General features: G+C 40.7%; 1 protein-coding gene and 1 long non-coding RNA gene across 4 annotated transcripts; one reads left to right on the plus strand and one right to left on the minus strand.

Annotated features, from left to right (window-relative positions):
• The first annotated feature begins 301 nt into the window (after nucleotides 1-301).
• LOC130526505 (noelin-like) lies at nucleotides 302-20,166 on the plus strand. 3 transcript variants are annotated; one of them, XM_057034258.1, is made up of 6 exons: nucleotides 302-504; nucleotides 11,534-11,683; nucleotides 11,796-11,951; nucleotides 12,053-12,311; nucleotides 12,895-13,001; nucleotides 17,637-20,166. In XM_057034258.1, the coding sequence occupies exons 1-6, from the start codon at nucleotides 412-414 to the stop codon at nucleotides 18,297-18,299; spliced, it is 1,428 nt and encodes a 475-aa protein (XP_056890238.1). In that variant the 5' UTR covers nucleotides 302-411; the 3' UTR covers nucleotides 18,300-20,166. The 3 variants fall into 3 exon arrangements, with proteins under 3 accessions (XP_056890238.1, XP_056890240.1, XP_056890239.1); XM_057034260.1 differs by having other exon boundaries at nucleotides 12,053-12,236; XM_057034259.1 differs by having other exon boundaries at nucleotides 12,092-12,311.
• Nucleotides 7,707-8,881, minus strand: LOC130526535 (uncharacterized). The gene is made up of 2 exons (XR_008950779.1): nucleotides 8,350-8,881; nucleotides 7,707-8,275 (listed from the first exon to the last, which is right to left on the minus strand). It is a non-coding gene; the product is annotated as an uncharacterized LOC130526535 (long non-coding RNA).
• Nucleotides 20,167-20,803: the final 637 nt, after the last annotated feature.

The following is a 20,803-nucleotide window of genomic DNA, read 5'->3' on the forward strand; positions in this document are numbered from 1 at the left end:
AATAGAAAAAACTCAAATGTTGTAGAATTTTACATATTTTTGAAACATTTAAAAAAATATTTATATTACTAAAATCAATAGTGTGTTTGTATGCACACAATGCAAAAATAATGTCTGTATTTTATTATTTTATCATTGTATTCCTTTATGCTGACATCTAAATGTGTGAATTTTGTCAGAATTTTCATCCTATAAAGAGAATCATATTGAACCTTGAAACAGTGTGAGCAGCAGAATCTCATTTCTACTTGGCTTCTCTTCAGAAAAAACGATCAAGAGGAGGAGGAAAAGGGGGAGGATGGGGAGGAGAAAAAGGGGAAGGATAGAGGAGAAGCAGTCAAATGAAAATCATCCGACACATTCTAAGCTTAATCAAGAGAAAAAAGATTAAAAACACAGACACATAATTTGATGATGTTTAAAGGTGATTTTCTCTCAATGGATTCTGACGAAAATCTTGTGAATATTTTCCTTCTGCTACTGATGACATCACATCTTACTCTGGTAAATATTACTCGTGTCTCTTTATACACTTGCATTTTTTACCCGTCTCCATCCAGCCGTCTCCAGATTGAAATTCTACAGTTTTGACAGAAACATTGCCTTTTCTATTTCTAAAAAATCATGCTGGTGTGCTGGTGCCAAAGCAACTTTTCTTTGATTTATTTATTTATTTTTAAATATGCAAACCTTTAGATTATTAATCCCCAGGATCAGGAGTCAGATTAAAACCTATGATGAGAATAAGCAAATTAAATCTTTAAAAAAAACATAATTAATTTGCTCAATAAATAGATTCTAATGGATGCTAAATGAATGATTACCTATCATTTGAAAGAGGCACAAAGTAAATGCATGTTTATATGCACAACTATAGCATTACAACTGTTCTAAAAGGTTTAAAAAAAGAATGAGACAAGGAAACTATATTCCAATATTTCTTCATAATCAAAATTCTGGTGAGTTGTGAATAGACTGAATAGAATTTCTTCATATTAGGATAGTATATAAATTTCTAGAATACAAATTTTACAGTCATTCCTCTTAATAAACAATGTGAAACAGCATCTCCAATATGGCAGGCGTAAACATCATACATCGTTCATAAATAAAATGTAAATTAAAAAACATTAAAAATGAAGCTCATGCAGACAGTTCAATGCAATTCTCAGAATGATACATGTCACATTGACTTATCAAAATTCTATTTGTAACAGTCTTTGAATATCAGGGGTGATGGCAGTAACAGCTCATGAGGTGAAGCTTCTTCTCAGTCTGTTTTTTTTTAAATCTTGTATCTTCTCACAGAGGACAGACAAAAAACAGTGTCCAGAGAGTGAATGATATTTGGAAATACAACTGGCTTTCTTTTCCAGTCAGCCAGAGTAAGTGTCTGTGCTAAAAGAGATCCCAGAGTCACTGCACCAATTTAACAGATTTGTAAACTTCAGGGAGGACCTGAGGGAAGCCAGTTTTAAGGTTGATTTGTTTAATAACAAAACACCAGTACAGAAGATGTTTAAAGCTTGACTAATTCCATGCAACCATTTTTGCTTGCTGAGCCAGGTGTTTAGCATATTGGTGTGAAGGAAATTTGGGTCAGGGGAATGGCTATCGTGCAAATCTGGTTGCCAATGCCAATGTATGTGAATGGGAACAAACAGCAATGACTAGCTCAGTGCAGCTGTCTGGTGGAAGATTTGGACTGTTGAACCCTAACGAATGGGAAAAGTTCCCTTTGTTTATGCGAGGTTGAGGTGCTTCAGCAGTAAGGACTTTGAGGTGTAATATGTATTTAATATGTATTCAGAGTTTTCTGCTTTGCTCAGACTGTATGGCACCAAAGTGAAGCACAGGGGCCGGCAACCCAAAATGTTGAAAGAACCATATTGGACCAAGAAAGAAAAAAACAAATCTTTCTGGAGCCGCACAAAAATTAAAAGCCTTATACAAGCCTTAAAATGAAGGCAACACATGCTGTAAGTGTCTATTAGCTATATTAGCCTACTATCAAAATAAGTATGCTATAAATACATAATGAGCATGTATGATTAAATGTTTATGTCCCGTGACACACCCGTTGGTTTATTTGCAACAGCCACCTGTCCGGCACCACGACGAGCTCAAAGAAACATGTGTCGCAGGCTATGACGAAAATCTTTGTTGACAGAAATGTTGAAATTATATATTTATTATACATATTTTTCCAGCATTGGAAAACTTTAAGAATGTTTGTCATGTTTTTCCTACAACAGAAATTATATTAAAATCTATTTCTATTTTCATATTTTTGAAAAAACTCCAGGGAGCCACTCGGGCAGCACTAAAGAGCCTCATGCAGATCTAGAACCATGGGTTGCCACCCCTTGGTGTAGCAGTTGGTCAGGATGTTTTCTATGGCTGACAGATAGATGGTACAGTAGACGGTACACATACAGAGTTTGTTGGGCTTTGATGGCTGAGATGTAAACACCAAGTAATTTGAAGCTCTTTAATCTTTCAAACTTCTCCATATGAACTGAAAAGCAGTGCCCATCTAGCAGTGCTTCTAGATCTTCTGAAATCCACTAAGATTTCCTTGGTTTTTTGTTATGTTTAAGTCCAGGTCATTTTGAAGACAACAATTTGTTAAGTACGGAACCTCTTCTCTGTAAGCTGTCATGTAGTTGTTTGATATCAGGCCTACTATGGTGGTGACATTGGCAAATTTGACTGGTAGGTAGACTGTATAGGAGGACAGTCATCTGTGAATATGGGGTAGAGGAGAGAGCCAAGGTACATCCCCGGCATGTGACTATTTTGAGGATGAGGGTAGATTATGTGTACTTAGACAGCCGTACATGGATGAGACTCTCAAAACACTTGGTAATGATTGGAGTCAGAGCCGTATGGTTGTATTCATTAAGGCAGTAGCATTTGTTCTTTGTTGTCACTGTGATAATTGTCAAGGGACTGCAGACTGTTGTCGCAAGTTTAGTAAATACCTCTATTAGCCGATCTGTGCAGGCCCTGAGAATCCTTCTGCTGACTTCATCTGGACCAGCTTCCTGCCTCATGTTGACTACACACAGAGAGGACCTGATCTAAAGTTGTGTCAGCTGTATGAGGGTCGTCCTTCCTTAGTAAGGCTAGCCAAATGCCAGCTGCTGATTTCCATTGGTCAAAACAGGAGAAGTGGTTCAGAGTGTCTGGGATTTTATGTCTGTGGCATTGGTATCTACGAAGTTGTCCTTGAGTCAGTGAGACTTTTTATTCCCAGCCACATGTATCAAGGCTGTTGGTTGATAGTCTAGTTAATGTAATTATTGACACATAACAAAGCCATTTAGTAGTATGGGCTGATATGGTCACTACAGTTGCTTTCTTTTTAATATTCTAAAAAAGAGGCACATCAAATCAAATCAAATCAGTCTTTATTTATATAGCGTCTTATACAATCAAAATTGTTTCAAGGCACTTTCCAGAATCCCAGGGCCTGACCCCAGACAAGCAACAGTGGCAAGTAAAAACTCCCCTTTAACAGGAAGAAACCTTGAGCAGGACCAGGCTCATGTAGGGGGACCCTCCTGCTGATGGCCGACTGGGTAAAGAGAGAGGAGAAGGGGGAGGACAGGTAGAGGACAGAATAGGTGGAGAGGAGAGGAGAGGAGAGGAGAGGAAATGAGAGGGGTAGAGGAGAGGAGAGGGTTAGAGGCGAGGAGAAGTAGAGTGAAGGTGAGGTAGAGGAGAGGAGAAGGAGGAGGAGGGGAAAGAGGAGAGGAAGGGAGAGGAAAATGAGAAGGAGAGGGAGGGGGAGAGGAGAGGAGAGGCACAAAGCACAGAAACACACACAAAAATACGATATACAATCACTTCAGCGGGGCCGGAGGTCATCATGCAGCGATACCTGTAAATAAATAGAGAGGGGGGGGGGGGAGAAGCAGAAAAACTACACAAGAATCAGCATAACTAGTCTGCTTGATGAGGAGGAGGAAAGGAGAGGAGAGGAGAGGAAGCCATGACCCAGTGGGGTGACAGAGGCCTGTCAGGTGATCATGTTTCCGGACCCCGGCAGCCTTGGCCTATAACAGCATAACTAAGATGTGACCTAACGATTAGACGACCCCCTAAGTATGATAATCTGTCTGTCTATGATAGTAACTGGAACTACAGAATTAGTAACAATAAGCTTTTTCAAAGAGGTAGGTTTTAAGTCTGATCTTAAAAGTAGCGATGGAGTCAGCCTCCCGTACCTGGACAGGGAGCTGGTTCCATAGCAGGGGGGCCTGGTAGCTAAATGCTCGGCCCCCCATTCTACTCCTAGAAACTCTGGGAACCACAAGTAGACCAGCATTCTGAGAGCGGAGCGGTCTATTGGGCTGATAAGGTATCACTAGCTCTCCAGGTAGGATGGAGCTAGGCCTCTGAGGACCTTGTAGGTCAAAAGAAGGGTTTTAAAAATTATTCTAAATTTAACGGGCAGCCAATGAAGCGACGCCATTACAGGAGTTATGTGATCTCTTTTGTCAATACCTGTCAGAACTCTGGCTGCAGCATTTTGGATCAACTGGAGGCTTCTTAAAGAGTTGTTTGGACACCCTGATAATAAAGAATTACAGTAGTCCAGCCTGGAAGTAACAAATGCATGGACTAACTTTTCAGCATCATGCCGCGTCAGCAGCTTCCTGATCTTTGTGATGTTCCTCAAGTGAAAAAAGGCACTTCTAGAGACTAATTTAATGTGTGAGTTGAAGGAGAGATTTTGGTCAAAAGTTACTCCAAGATTCCTCACAGAGAGACTAGATGTTAATGAGATACCATCTAGAGTGATCATGTGATCTAATCTATCCCTGAGAGGTTGAGGACCAAACAACATGACCTCAGTTTTTCCTGGATTAAGGAGGAGGAAATTTGAAGACATCCAGGACTTTATGTCTTTAAGACAGGTCTGGAGCTTCACTAACTTCTCTGTCTCCTCGGGTTTCATGGATAAATAGAGCTGAGTGTCATCAGCATAACAATGAAAATGTATCCCATGCTGCCGAATAATGTTCCCTAAGGGAAGCATGTACAAGGTGAAAAGGATTGGTCCAAGTACAGAACCTTGAGGAACTCCATGGCTAACCCTACTGTATGAGGAGGGAACACCATGGACATGAGCAAACTGGTATCTATCAGATAAATATGATCTAAACCAGTCTAGTGCTGTCCCTTTAATCCCAATCACATGTTCCAGTCTCTGTAACAGGATGCTGTGATCAACGGTATCAAAAGCAGCACTGAGGTCCAGCAGAACCAGCATAGAGACCAGTCCATGATCGGAAGCTATGAGAAGATCATTAGTGACTTTAAGAAGTGCTGTTTCTGTGCTGTGGTGAGCTCTAAAGCCTGACTGAAACATCTCAAACAGGCTGTTCCTCTGCAGGTGCTCCAGTCACCACCTTCTCTAGAACTTTAGAGATAAAAGGAAGGTTGGATATTGGCCTATAATTTGCTAAGACATCAGGATCCAGTGATGGTTTTTTAAGCAACGGCTTAATCACTGCCACTTTTTAGGACCTACATCACCTGACACTAAAGAACCATTGATCTGGTCCAGGACAGAACTGCCTATCAATGGTAAAACATCCTTCAACAGGTGTGTTGGGATGGGATCTAAAAGACATGTGGTGGTCTTGGATTTCTGAATTACCGATGACACCTCAGAAAGATATATAGGGCTGAAGGAGTTTAAGGGCTCGTTGGAGACCCTGTATGTTCCCACAGTCCGCACATCTGGTGATGGTCCAGTTGTTGGGATGGCCTGGTTGGCTTTCTCTCTGATAGCTAGAACTTTATCAGTGAAGAAGCTCATGAAGTCTTCACCACTAAGGGAAGAAGGGATACGTGGATCTAAAACACTGTGACTCTTAGTTAATTTGGCCACAGTGCTGAAAAGAAACCTGGGGTTGCTCTTATTTTCCTCAATTAAAGAAGAAAAATAAGCTGTTCTAGCTTTATGGAGGGCCTTTTTGTAAACTAATAGACAGTCTTTCCAGGCTACATGATAGCTGTCTATTTTACAAGAATGCCACTTCCTTTCCAGTCTTCGCACTTTCTGCTTGAGGGTCCCGATATGTGAATTATACCAGGGGCACACCTCCTCTGATTTACTATTTTCTTTTTCAGGGGGGCAACAGAATCAATCGTGATTCTCAGTGAGGCTGCTGCACTTTCAGCAATAGAGTCAACCTCTGCAGAGAAGCACTTGGTGGTCCTGGGATTAGCACAGGGATCACTTCCTTAAACTTAGCAACAGCATTATCTGAAAGACATTTGCTATAGTAAGACTGTGCTCTGAGCATAGAAGAATCATTAATCATAAATGTAAAAGTGATCAAAGAATGGTCTGACAGGAGTTGGTTCTGAGGGAACACTGACACATGTTCTACCTCAACACCATAAGTCAGAACTAGATCTAGGGTATGGTTGAAGCTATGAGTTGGTTGGTTTATCTGCTGGAGGAAACCAACTGACTCAAGTAATGAAATGAAGCCATTTCTAAAGCTGTCATTTATAACGTCTACAGTGATCCCTCGCTATATCGCGTTTCATCTTTCACGGCTTCGCTGCTTCACGGATTTTTTTTTGCAAGTCGTTCATTGCAGTTCTCAAATATAATCGAAGGTGGCATATCCGTTTATAAAAATCTTCTTGCTCAGAAAAAGAAAGAGCGCCAACAACTACCCATAACAATGTTCTTCTCTCGGAGAAAGACTCCTGCGCCTTCAGTAGAAACAGACGCTACAGCGGAGCGGAGTCAGGACGAAGAGGCACAGCTGGGACTGTGAAATACGCGAGTGACAATGTTTCCAACCTTGTATTACTATATTAAAATAATTGTTTTAAACAAATTTTGGGCTTTAAAACAGGTTTTGACTTTTGGTTTCATTCTATAGTTCAGTATTGCATTGTAAAATAATAAAAAAAAATAAAGCTGACTACTTCACGGATTTCACTTTTCGCATGTTATTTTTGGAACGCAACTCCCGCGATAAACGAGGGATCACTGTATATGGATATTAAAGTCTCCAATGATAATGACTTTGTCCGTTCTAAAGACCAAGTCAGATAAGAAATCAGAGAACTCAGACAGGAACTCTGAATGTGGCCCAGCAGGGGGCCGATATACAACTACAAACAGAAGTGGCTTTTCTGCCTTCCAGTTCAGATGTGTGAGGCCAAGAGTCAGGCTTTCAAATGAACTGGAGCTATATTATGGTCTAGGATTAATTAATAACTTGGAGTGATAGATTGCTGCCACTCCCCCTCCTCGACCAGTAACACGAGGAATATGATAATTAAGATGGGTAGGAGGAGTAGATTTATTTAAGCTAACATACTCCTTCTCCTGAAGCCAGGTCTCAGTAAGACAAAATAAATCAATGTGATGATCCGCTATCAGGTCGTGTACTAACATGGATTTACACAAAAGAGATCTAATATTTAACAGTCCACACTTAATTGTGATATTAGTTTCTCCAACTTGTGCTTTAGTATTAATTTTAATAAGATTTTGGTGATTGACCACTCCCCTGCTCTGTGCTTGGTGAACTTTTAACCGTGTGTGGCGTGGCCCAGACGGGCTCGGTATATCTCCTTTCTAAGTCGACAACGCCACCCCAGGAATTCCACCTGGAGAATTATCAAGGCCGCACAAGTGTTTTCTAATGAGGATAAGAGACTGGTCCAATGTGCAAAATTAATACCTTTATTTCCGGATATCCGCTAACAACAATTGCTAAAATACTCTCACACACCCATTCACACACACTCAATGTGCAGATATTAAATTCATATTCAAGATTTATCAATTATCTTTAAAACACCTGCACCCCACAGGGTAGGATCGGCACTACTTAGAAAATAACAGAAAACGTACACAATAATAGAACCCAAATAAACATACAAAAATAACCCACACAGCACACAAATAACACAATTAATCAAATCCAAATAACATGCAAAAATAACCCACACGAGCAAAAAGCACACTTAGTCAAACCCAAATAAACATGCAAAATAACCCCCGCAACAAAACATTAAACCCAAAATAAAGGCAATCCTAGTCCTCCTAGAGGCGCAGTTCACTCACACACTCGCACTTTAGATTGGACCCCACACGATGATACCTCGCAGAGGTAGACAGGAGTGACAGCCGGGAGCATACGCGATAAACGCGATGCGGAGGGCAAAACAGCAGCCGGCCAACGGCAATGGGAGGAAAGCGCACTAGAGCCGGCACCTGTAACAATTTCTGTTAAGAGAGAAAGCAATTTTAGGTTGCTGACAATTCCCCATATGGTGAGGCTAAAAGCAGCCGCTACGTACCGTCAGGTAAGGGAAAGAAATCTCTAAAATGGAGACGCACACCGAGCCACCACAGCGTTCCCGCTAGCAGGGCCAAACAGCCGACGAACCAAAGACACCCACGGCTCCCCAGCTCTGATGACAGCAGACCCAGGTGCGCATGGGATAGCACAGCCCGACCGCACAGCAATCAAATGAGGAGGACCAAGTAAACTGTGGCGTGGCACCCAAAAGCTCGACAACAAGAGCAGCCAGTGCAGCACAGTCTCCTTTTAAGGGGAACGCCACAGCTGCAACTGCCCGAACAATTAAGGTGATCGGCAGCGCATGAACTCCATGCTGCCACACGTGGAACAGAGACTACCTCTATAGTGTTAAATATACGTATTATTGTTGGTGGATGAGGGTTCTATGGAAGCAGCAGAGAGGTGTGTAAGACTACAACTCTGCATCCTGGTCTGGACCCTGGATTGTCAGGTCACTTTGGGTCTAATAAAATTAGCCAAATTACTAGAAATGAGAGAAGCACCATCTCGTGTGGGATGGACACCGTCTCTCCTAATCAGACCAGGTTTTCCCCAAAAAGTGCTCCAATTGTCTATAAAGGCTACCTGGTTTTCGGGCACCGACGAAGCGATGACATGCGGCTAAACATCTTATCGCTGGCCAGATTGGGGAGGGGACCAGAGAATGCTACGGAGTCCGACATCGTTTTTGCGTAGTTACACACCGACTCCAAGTTAATTTTAGTGACCTCCGACTGACGAAGCTGGGTGTCGTTGGCTCCGATGTGAATAATAACTTTACCAAATTTACGATTACATCTCGCCAGCAGCCATAAATTTGTTTCTATGTCGCCCACTCTGGCCCCGGAATGCACTTGACTATGGTCGCTGGAGTCGGCTTCACGTTGCGCAAAACAGAGTCACCAATTACCAGGGTCGGTTTCTCAGCGGGTGTGTCGCCGAGTGGGGAAAAGCGGTTAGCCACGGGAAGCGGTTGGTGGTGCACCGTGGGCCTTTGTTTTGGGCTACGCTTCCTGCGAACTGTCACCCAGCCGGGGGACCGCTAGCTGAAGCTACGCTAGGCAGCTCCGCAGCAGCTAGCTTATCCTGGCTACTTGATGCAACTCCAGCTAACTCCAAGCTGCGGAACCGCGTCTCAAGCTCGCTAAGTCTAGCCTCCATAGCCATAAATAAACTACACTTTCTGCACCTATTCCCTTCACTAAGGGAGGCAGAGGAGTAACTAAACATTTCACACGCTGAACAGACAAAGACACCGGGTGAAACAGACGGTGAGGCCACGCTAACGCTAGTAATCGGCGAAGCCCTGTATTTGTTTAATATGGGTTGTTTCTCACTGTTGATATCAGGTGACTAGAATGTCCCAAGTGTTCAAAATTTTAAGTAAAGTGAATACAACACACCAAGTGTTCAATATTAAGTGAATACAGCACCCCGTGCACAATGCAACCAACGAACGATTGAGAAGACAGGAAGTGACGCAATACTTACCCCTGACCAAATCTGCAAATGAGAAATTATTTTTTGCTTGTTTTGATAAATGACAGTTGGAAAAAAGGAGGACTGACATGAAACAGTTATACAAGTGTTATATGTATTTAAAATATGTGATGTGCATGATGCCTCTTTTTTGCTTCAATCATCAAGAGTAGTAAATATTACAGAAGCACAGGGCAATAATATCGACTGCTGCCTCAGAAGAAAGACAGACTGCAGAGGCCAATGGGAAAATGCTAGCGCATCTGCAGAAGCTGACTGCCACCATTGTCTATCTAGTTCCTGCTCAAGACCTTGGTAACAATTACCTTGGTACTGGCACAAACAAGACCAGCAACAAAAAGGGTAGTCATTTGAGACCTTACATTGATTACCAGGGACCAGAAAGATAATGTGGTTTCAATGTGGCATCATATTTACCAAGCTGGATCTTCAAAATGCCTACCACCATATTTGATAGCAGTCTTCCACTCATCTCCCCTTCTGATACAATGTCCCCACAGGACATTATGAATACTGTGTGATGTCCTTTGGCAATCTTGATCATGGCCTGAATGTAATGCACATGATTATCATCAAGTAATCATCATCTTCCTAGCATTGGATTTCCTGCCCGTTCTCGAAAGCATTCATCTGTCACACTCCCAAGACCTGGTGCCAAGCCTGTTCAACTCCCCTGCACTCCAATGATTGCTACCTACACTCAACCTACCAACACCATTCTCCGGATCCAGCCAATGAAGCAGGTCAGCAGGTTGTCTCTCCAGTCAAGACTTATCTCTCCAGGTGGAGTCTAAGAAGTTGCATCCCAAGTTCGAAGGTCACATCAGTCAGGCTCTAAAACCTGGTATTGGCAATATGGCAAATGGCTGAAGGAAATGGCTTGAGTTCTGGCTCACTTTCTTGACTTAGGCCTGATTACCAACAGAATGAAGTGCATGCAATGTATTATGGCAATTGCTGTCACAGTGAGACACCCATTAACTATAACCCATCAGGAATGTGGACTTTTAACCCTTGTGTGGTATTCGGGTCTGTGGAACCCAGCTTGTGTTGTGCACCTGAATGTGTTAAATTTTAAGTTCAAAGAAATAAAAGTCAGTAGTTTTGAAAAACCTTGCTTCACTTGTAAATTTGTTTCCACTCATATCTTGATTTTAATTGATTTTCTTTATTATGTTTTAAATAATAAGTTATAAATGTGACCTAACAAAGGTAAAGGACAAATATTAACCATATATATTGTTTATACTGCTTGTAATTGGGATAAGGTAAACTGTTCAGTATTTTAACATAAAACATAATTTTAACATAAAAGTGTTTGATTGTGAGGCATTAAAAGCCACAAAATGCAACGGGTCCATCAGACCCACAAACGCTGGCTTAGTAACAACAATATGAACATTACACAAGGGTTAGTATTAAATAGTTGCTAACAATTGCCATTGCATAAGACCCTTCTGCCTGATGTTCAGTCATGAACAGTCAGCACTGTGCTAACAGGTAGTGGGAGATGGCAGCAGATCCTTTTGTTGACAGTTGAGATTTTTCAGTATTATGCAACATGATGTTCAATGTCAGGATGTAAAAATTCCCTGAATTTTTTTCTTAATGAGGTGTCCACAATGGTCAGCAGATATCTGGTTTAATGTACTGACCAACTTTTAATTGATTTAAAACAGGTTGGCCCTTCAGTCCCTGAGGAAAGTTGGCAGATTTACAGTTCAGCTCAAGATTCTGATGGTCGCTGTGTTTGTACAGTGGTTGCCCCTCAGCAGACTGTTTGTTCCAGAGATGCTCGAACTCAACAACTGAAACAACTGCTTAAAAAGGTATTTTTATGTCACGCTAGAGAGAGAAGGTGAATGTGGTAGTTTTTTATTGTTGTCATGTGTGAAATATGCTGTACCAGTACTTTTAAACAATTTGTTTTGTGTTCTTCAGGTTCAGAATATGAGTCATTCCATTGATATTCTTGACCAAAGGACCAAAAGAGACCTGAAGTTTGTCGAAAATATGGAATTTCAGCTAAAGAATATGGAAAACAAATTCAAGGAGGTAGAAGATGACCATGAAAGCAACTCTGCCAGGCAGTACAAGGTAAATATTATGGTATTCCACTGTTGTGATGACATTTTTACTTGTTAGTCTGAAAATGGCCAGTACATGTGTCTGCTTTTACATACGTTTACACCTTTTAGGTTTTCATGAAAGCATCATGGTCATTTATATTTTCTCAGTCCATCAAAGCAAAAATGGAGGAGCTACATCCACTAATCCCTGTCCTGGAGTCATACAAGGCTGACACACTTCTGGTTAAACAATTTAAGGAGGAAACAGCAAATGTTACGGAGTTGCTTGGAATGCTGCAGGAACAACTTGGAGGTTTGGATTACCAAGAGCTTCATAGTCGAGTGATAAGTTTGGAAGACCGTTTGCGGGCCTGCATGCAGAAACTGGGTATGCAAAAAGATCACCCCCCCCCATATTTACTGTTAATAAAAGCAACAAAAATGTTACCGTCATCATATTGAACCACTTCCTGCTTTTAATAAAATAAAGTTGTTTTAGCCTTTTGCCATAATGAGATTAAAATGTATCTGTGCAGAAGCAAAACTGGGGGGAAAAAAACTCCCACCAGGAAAAAAAAAAAAAATCCAAAAAAAAACACAACAGACTGAAAATTTGTTTTACTGACAGCTGAAAATGCATAGCCATAACATAAAATCTGCATTGACTGCCTATTGCTTTTAAACTCAATTTTACAAATAACTGATAAAAAATGGATGTGCCAACTTCTTGGCATTGGCATGGTCTTTGAATTTTTTAAAACGTTACATTAAATAGTTTTTATATTGTATAAATAGTTATTTCTATTGTTCTGCCTATTGTTAGTTCCAATAAACTGTTAGTCACATCTTTTTAAAAAAATACTGTTGTTATTAAGCTATCATAAGTATTATTTATTATTACGGTGTATGACAACATAGGTATTGCTACAGTTATGAATGCTGTACCATATTTAACCATATTTGTGTTTCAGTTTGTGGGAAACTAACTGGTATAGCTGAGCCAGTCACTATCAAGTCATCTGGATCAAGGTTTGGATCATGGATGATGGATCCAGTTGCTCCATCAGGAGACAATAGAGTAAGTCCAAACATCAGAATAACTTTGGGTGATTCTCATTATGCTACATTATGCATCAACTTTAAAGAAATAATGTCATGGCTCAAGCAGTCCTGTGGGTAACCATAAACCTGCAAAATAAAGGCAAATAGTCTGTAACCATTATGTGACAAGTCAATTACTTTACAAAAATAATTTTCTTCATATTCTGATTAAATGTAATTAATAGTACTCTTTTAAAAAGAAGAAGAAGAAGAAGACCTGTTTTGTATTTTAAACATTAAAGCTTGTATCAGTGATTTGATGTCATTATTGAAATATAACAGATGCAGAAACCATGTCCTGCACTCTGATTAATTGGACCACTTTCCAGTGGTTTGGGGAACAGGTAGGTTCATAATAGTTTATTTATGTGTCTCTGGTCAATGCAGGTCCTACTGTCCATAAAAGCTCAAAGTATTTCACTCTCTGTTCATGAGACAAGTTGCTAACAGTTTGTGAGGAAAGATCTTCTGTAAGTGAACAATTTTCTTTTGCAAAAAATCACTGATACAACCTTTAAGAGGTGACTGGGATATAACCAAATAAACTTATAAACCCTTGTTAGTCAATCTATGAATATAATTTACCGACGAGCTTACTGAAAATTGACTATTAAAGAATGTATGACCACCAATACAAATGTGTTTAGGTGGAAACAAATTTAAAAGGATTTAAAGGAGATGCAAGAAAGTCTGGCCAAATTTTGGTACGGCCACCACATTCAAAATACAGTAGAGCATATGCTGCATTCCATTTGTACTTGGAAGACGGAATTTCTGAGTTTCAAGTCCGATGTTTTAGCTGGAGATTGGAATTCCTACTCTGAAATTCGGAGATTCTTCATTACCCCTGATTTGGCTTTCAAAGATGGCTCCCCTGAGTGTGAAAAATAAACACATTATATTCGGAAAAGGTAAACGCTAGAATCATTTAAGTGGAGGTTGCTATCTTGTTTTCCGACATTATAACTGAAATGCTGAAAAATCAACTGTGATGTCATTCCAAGGGCTGACTTCTGAGGTACCGTATTTTCACGACTATAAGGCCCAGAGCGCCTTTTGTATGGATTACGGTAATATTGGTTAATCGCGGCTACCGTAGTCAGTAGGCGTGGCCGAGGTAACAGCAGTAAATTCAGTCCCAAACCATTTCTGTCTGTAAAGACCCCAAAATGGCTCCTTGCAAGAGACGCGCTTACGACGCAGAGTTCAAACTGAAGGCTATCAGTCACGCAGTTGAACACGGAAATAGAGCAGCGGCAAGAGAATTTAACGTGAACGAATCAATGGTGCGGAAGTGGAGGAAGCAACAAGACGACCTGCGGCAGGTAAAGAAGACTCAACGGAGCTTCCGAGGAAACAAAGCAAGAAGTGGATTAACAAAGGAACTCCAGCCACTAGATATTGGTGTCAACAGGGCATTCGAAGCTACACTGCGAACTGCGTGGGAGCGGTGGATGACGAACGACGAACACACGTTCACCAAGACGGGGAGACGGCGCCGAGCGTCATACGTCACTATCTGCCAGTGGATCGTAAATGCCTGGGCATCGACCGTGGTACGAGCTTTCAGGAAGGCAGGGATTGTCACTGAAATGCCAGACAACACCAGCGACACCGACCCTGATGACGATTTTGACGAGACGGAGCCGGCCATGTTGGACGCCGTATTCGCACAACTGTTCAATTCGGACACCGAAGAAGAAGAATTCGAGGGATTCCTGGATGAGGAATGAACTGATAAAGTGAGCTTTACGTGTTTCTTTTGTGTGTTTACAACTTAACAAGGCTGGTCATACTGTGAATATGGACATTACCGTTTGAACAACGTTGTTATATTGCTATTGTTATATTGCTATCGCTTTGCACTACTTCGAGAGTTCGAGTTACCGTATGTTGTGTTTGCACTAACGTTTGATTTACCGCAACGGTACTACGTGATAAAAATGTTGCACTAAATCGAAGATTTATTAAACTCCACTATCCACTTGTGATAAAAATGTTGCACTGCCTGTTATAACTCGCTGTTATTAAACGAACTGTGTTACGTGAAAACACTACGTCACTCGGGAAAAATAATAAAACAGCTGTTTATTCATTTTGGGAGTGAATAGAGTTGTGAGAACGCCGGTTTGTATTCTATTAATAAAGTTTGACTGACTTATCTGACTGTTTTATTGACATTCCTTTTAGCGCAGCTCGATCTAGTGAATGCGTCATGAAACCACAGGCACTACGCAGTTTCTATGCTATGCGCCTTATAACACGGTGCGCCCTGTGTATGAAAATATTTCTAAAATAGGCCGTTAATTGAAGGTGCGCCCTATAATACGGTGCGCCTTGTGGTTGTGAAAATACGGTAAATGGAACACAGAAATAATACTCTCTCCCCATTATATTCTCTCTGCCTATTCTCTCCCCTACATTTGCTCCCACTTCTCCTCCCTCTCTACCCAGCCGGCCATTAGCAGGAGGGTCCCCCTACATTAGTAGCGTGGTCCTGCTCAAGGTTTCTTCCTGTTAAAGGGGAGTTTTTCCTTGCAACTGTTGCTTGTTGGGGGTCAGGCCCTGGGATTCTTTAAAGTGCCTAGAAACTATTTTGATATAAATAAAGATATTATTCCAAATAGCTGTACCTATATCAGGAAGAATTAAGTAAGACGATTGTGGCAGCATGGAGTTCATGCGCTGCTGATCACCTTAATTGTTCGGGCAGTTGCAGCTGTGGCGTTCCCCTTAAAAGGAGACTGTGCTGCACGGGCTGCTCTCTTGTTGTCGAGCGTTTGGGTGCCACGCCACAGCTCACTTCGTCCTCCTCATCTGATTGCTGTGCGGTCGGGCCGTGCTATCCCATGCGCACCTGGGTCTGCTGTCATCAGAGCTGGGGAGCCTTGGGTGTCTTTGGTTCATCAGCTGTTTAGCCCTGCTAGCGGGAATGCTGTAGTAGCTCGGCGTGCGTCTCCACTTTAGAGATTTCTTTCCTTCACCTGACGGAGAAATTGTTACAAGTGTGCTTCCCTCCTGTTGCTGTTGGCCGGCTGCTGTTTTGCCCTCCGCATCGCGTTTATCGCGTATGCTCCCGACTGTCACTCCTGTCTACCTCTGCGAGGTATCATCGTGTGGGGTCCAATCTAAAGTGCGAGTGTGTGAGTGAACTGCGCCTCTAGGAGGACTAGGATTGCCTTTATTTTGGTTTAATGTTTTGTTGCGGGGGTTATTTTGCATGTTTATTTGGGTTTGACTAAGTGTGCTTTTTGCTCGTGTGGGTTATTTTTGCATGTTATTTGGATTCGATTAATTGTGTTATTTGTGTGCTGTGTGGGTTATTTTTGTATGTTTATTTGGGTTCTATTATTGTGTACGTTTTCTGTTATTTTCTAAGTGGTGCCGATCCTACCCTGTGGGGTGCAGGTGTTTTAAAGATAATTGATAAATCTTGAATATGAATTTAATATCTGCACGTTGAGTGTGTGTGAATGGGTGTGTGAGAGTATTTTAGCAATTGTTGTTAGCGGATATCCGGAAATAAAGGTATTAATTTTGCACATTGGACCAGTCTCTTATCCTCATTAGAAAACACTTGTGCGGCCTTGATGATAATTCTCCAGGTGGAATTCCTGGGGTGGCGTTGTCGACTTAGAAAGGAGATATACCGAGCACCGTCTGGGCCCCGCCACACAAGCATAGCTGAATCTTACCTGTCTAGGAGAAAATTAGCAACTTCTGTGTCGGTCTTCATATTCTTCTCCATATTCAGCCATCCCCATCTTTCAAAGGCATCTTCTATGCGGTTCATTCTTTGATTCTGACTTTGTCATGTTGTTGGCAATCACAACAAGGCCTTTTAGGTTCAGTCATGTCAGACACTGGTGATTCAAAATGTTTGTAGCAGCAGCTGAGTGCTAACTGACAACCTGAGTGCTGAAATGCTTTTGATTTTTTACATATGGCTCCTTTAAACTTCCTTATGGTAAACTCACACTAGGCAATCATACCATGACCAAGCATGTTTGGGTTAATTGTTTGGCTAGAGTGAAAGCAGAGTCACATTTTGCTGTCACTGCACACCTATTCGGCATGACATGGTGGAAGAAAATTTTGAGAAAAATTAAAAAACAGTCATCCGTGTTTTCACGTTGCATTAACCACATGTAAACAATGCTTTTAAGGATGGCATTGTGCTCACATGTATTGTGTGTCTTACCTATCAGATATCGGGGGGGGGGGGGGGGGGTATTCGTGCTTCAGCCTTGTAAAGAACAACAAGCCTTGTGCAGCCTTATTCAAGAGTGTACAGGACAATGATCAGTGTCCCAGAACATTTGTTCACCTCTTCTAATTCTATGTAGTGTACTGAAAATCAAAATGATTAACCCACTGTGGTCAAGGCAGCTATCTGCTCTCCACATTTGTATTCTGATTTAATTTGTTTAATTTTGACAAAGTTCTGCTAAAATTTAAAATGTCAGTGTACTCTTTCACTGATTGCATAGCAATGACTGTAGTTGCTGAATCTGTAATTTACATGAACAATCTTCAGGAAGAACTGTCAGCAACAAGTAACTAGATATTTTGGACATTTTTCTCACTTGAGCTTTTTTTTTGTCTTTTACAGGTGTGGTACATGGATGGTTACCACAATAACCGATTTGTTAGAGAATATCAGTCAATCTATGATTTTATGACAACAGATAACTTTACCTCTCACCGCCTTCCCCACCCCTGGTCTGGTACTGGTCAGGTAGTGTACAATGGATCCATTTATTACAATAAGTTTCAGAGTCACACAATCATAAAATTTGAATTTAGCACATCGCTCATCAGCCGCTCTCGACAACTTGAATTTGCTGGCTACAACAACATGTATCATTACGCCTGGGGAGGACACTCAGACATTGACCTCATGGTGGATGAGAGAGGGCTTTGGGCTGTTTATGCCACTAATCAGAATGCTGGAAATATTGTACTAAGTCAGCTAAACCCAAGCACACTCCAGATAATCCGGAGCTGGACAACCAACCACCCCAAACGTAGTGCTGGTGAAGCCTTCATGATTTGTGGAACTCTTTATGTGACAAATGGATACTCTGGAGGAACCAAGGTCTATTATGCTTACTCCACCAACTCTTCCACCTATGAGTACATTGACATTCCTCTAACGAATAAATATAGCCACTTGTCTATGCTCGACTACAACCCAAGAGACATGGCACTGTATGCCTGGAACAATGGCCATCAAGTCCTTTATAATGTTACATTATACCACATCATACAGTAAAAAGAAAGTAATGCATTTCTCATCAGAATTCAACAAGGAAAAAGACCATTTAACAGGAAGAAACCTTGTACAGGCTTATATGGGGGACAGGGCCCTCCTGCTGATGGCTGGCTGACTAAATGTGAAGGGGTAAAGGGAGTGGCACATACATCATACATACCATTCTTTTGTTAGACTGAAAACACAGAAAAAAAAACTTGGCATCTCAGTGGGGTCAGCGACTGGTACACAATTAAAGAATTAGGAATGCCTGTAAAAGATACACAGAGAGAGGAGCGAAAGAAACCTAAAACAGCAGAAAAGTCAACTCACTTTTATTTATTTATCACTTCACAACAACAGTGTTCCAAACTGCTGTCCACAAAACTAAAATAAAGCAATCGCGCCCCAATAAAATGAATGACAATGAATGAATGAAAATGAATGAAAAACAATAAAATGAAGGCTCTCCAACAGGGTTCAAACAAAGCAAAGTACTGAGTTTTCAAAGACATGAAGTGAATCAGCCTACCTGTTATGTAGGGAAACTGATTCCCCAATTTTGGTGCAATAATTGAGAAAGGGCATTCCCCTCTCAGCTTCTTCCTAGATTTTAGGACAACAAATCATAGATTGTCAGGCTGACCTGAGTGCCCGAGTGGGGGTATAAGGACTGAGCAAATTAATCACTCACAATGTGGCATGTCCATGAAGACATTCATAAAGTGGAGAGGTGTAAACATGGAGCATGACTCAATCAGGTGAAATTTTTCTATACCCTGGCAGCCTCAGCAAGTAGTGGCCTAGGTAAGATGATGCTAAAGGTTCGTTTGAACTCTGAGGGCAAAACAGTCTAGTGAGATTATGCTGTCAGCTTATCTAGATATAATTGAATTGAGCCTCTGAGGACCTTGCCAGGACAAGGATTTTAAAATCTACTCTGATTTAAGAGGCAGCTAATGAAGAGAAGACCTCATAGACAGTCAGTTAAACTCATCTAAATGTGTATTCACAGAATTAACATGAAACAAAAGAGGATTTATAATTAATTTTATTTTTTTTAACAATAAGCCATTGTTGAAAATATTGCTATTTTATTACTTAATGCAATAAAAAGAGCTACTGAAATATGTGATTATACTTTGTTCACATTTAAAGTGATATAGGATTGTCCTTTTCCCATAGGGTTGAATTTTTTCTATTTTCTGTATATTTTTTTCTCTCTACTCAATGTATGGTGTGTGGTGGAACTTTCTCTTAAGTGTCATGCAAGTATTTGACAGTTAATTCTGAGGGTGTATTTTCCATAAAATATTCCAGAATTATTTACGAGGTAATTAGTAAGAAACTTACATGTGTTACAAATTGCGTTCATTGCACAGATTGAACAATATGGTACAATATAACTGTAACACTCTCTGTATTTTTAGTCTTGTTGAAGGCATTAATAAATACTTTTTGTGATATGGCATTCTAGAGCAATATAAAATACAAGAATCTTTTACACTGTTTATACATGTTATATTTTACTAGAACTTCAATTTTAAAGTGTAGATATTGTGAGCAAGGCAGTCCTTTTAATATCATGAATACAAATTCTAAAGGGGGCATCCTTTTCTGCAACTGGATTGAGCACAGTCTAAACACACCTGTTTCACAGCTCTGTTCTGAAGGGCCAGTTTGACTGTCCTTATCTTTAAATCCTACTACTGTGAGCACTGCCCACAGACGGTCTTTGCACTCCCCACCTTTTCTGTTGAGGAAGATGACATGAAGATGGCTTCGTATGACCATGGTTTTGAGGTTGTACATGCTAATGATAGTTGAAACTGACACTTGGAAGCACTCTGGATACACAAATATATGTAATAAAGCAATGGAAATGTGAGTTCTGCCTAAAATGACCATTGTCTTGTCATGATATTAGGTACATAAGGCAACTTTAATGGAAATTGGAATATAATATTTATTTAATGGAAATATTATTTGTCTTTGATGTTGATATTACCAGTGTTGACACACGCAGGCCTGTCAAACTCAGTCCTCGAGGGCCACAATCCTGCCGGGTTTTCTATCCCACTGAATGCATTTTCAGCCTGGTAGGACAGAAAACCTGGCAGGATCGTGGCCCTCGAGGACTGAGTTTGACACATGCTAGAGTAATAAAAGACAGTTTTTTTTAATGTTCTTTTAAAATGTGTTTCTTTGTCACACATTTGAACAATCTTCTGACTTAAATACCTTTTAAATTTATATCCACGGATGTGTGGAGGTAGATGGTCCAGTTGCACAGACAGGTTTTATCACTGTGGACATAAAAAACCTTACGTATGACCAATATTTTTTAAAAAGGAATGCAAAAAAGTTTATGTTTGGTGTTTACAAGTTTTTTCTTGTTTTTGTTTTTTTCTAAACTGTGAAACAGGCTATAAGAGAGTAAAAAAAGGTTTTGTATTTTAGAAATCTTCAGTAAGGGAGACGGTATTTAAATAACTTTTTGGTCACGGTAGAGTGAAGTTCGTTCA

Source organism: Takifugu flavidus, chromosome 5, assembly GCF_003711565.1.
Source record: "Takifugu flavidus isolate HTHZ2018 chromosome 5, ASM371156v2, whole genome shotgun sequence".
Lineage (NCBI taxonomy): Eukaryota > Metazoa > Chordata > Actinopteri > Tetraodontiformes > Tetraodontidae > Takifugu > Takifugu flavidus.

Bases quoted from the DNA above. Each gene is read 5' to 3' on its own strand.
- LOC130526505 (XM_057034258.1), top strand. From the start codon at position 412: ATGATGTTTAAAGGTGATTTTCTCTCAATGGATTCTGACGAAAATCTT. The intron at 11,684-11,795 runs GTATTTTTATGT...TGTGTTCTTCAG, and splicing joins TGAAACAACTGCTTAAAAAG to GTTCAGAATATGAGTCATTC. The intron at 11,952-12,052 runs GTAAATATTATG...TACACCTTTTAG, and splicing joins ACTCTGCCAGGCAGTACAAG to GTTTTCATGAAAGCATCATG.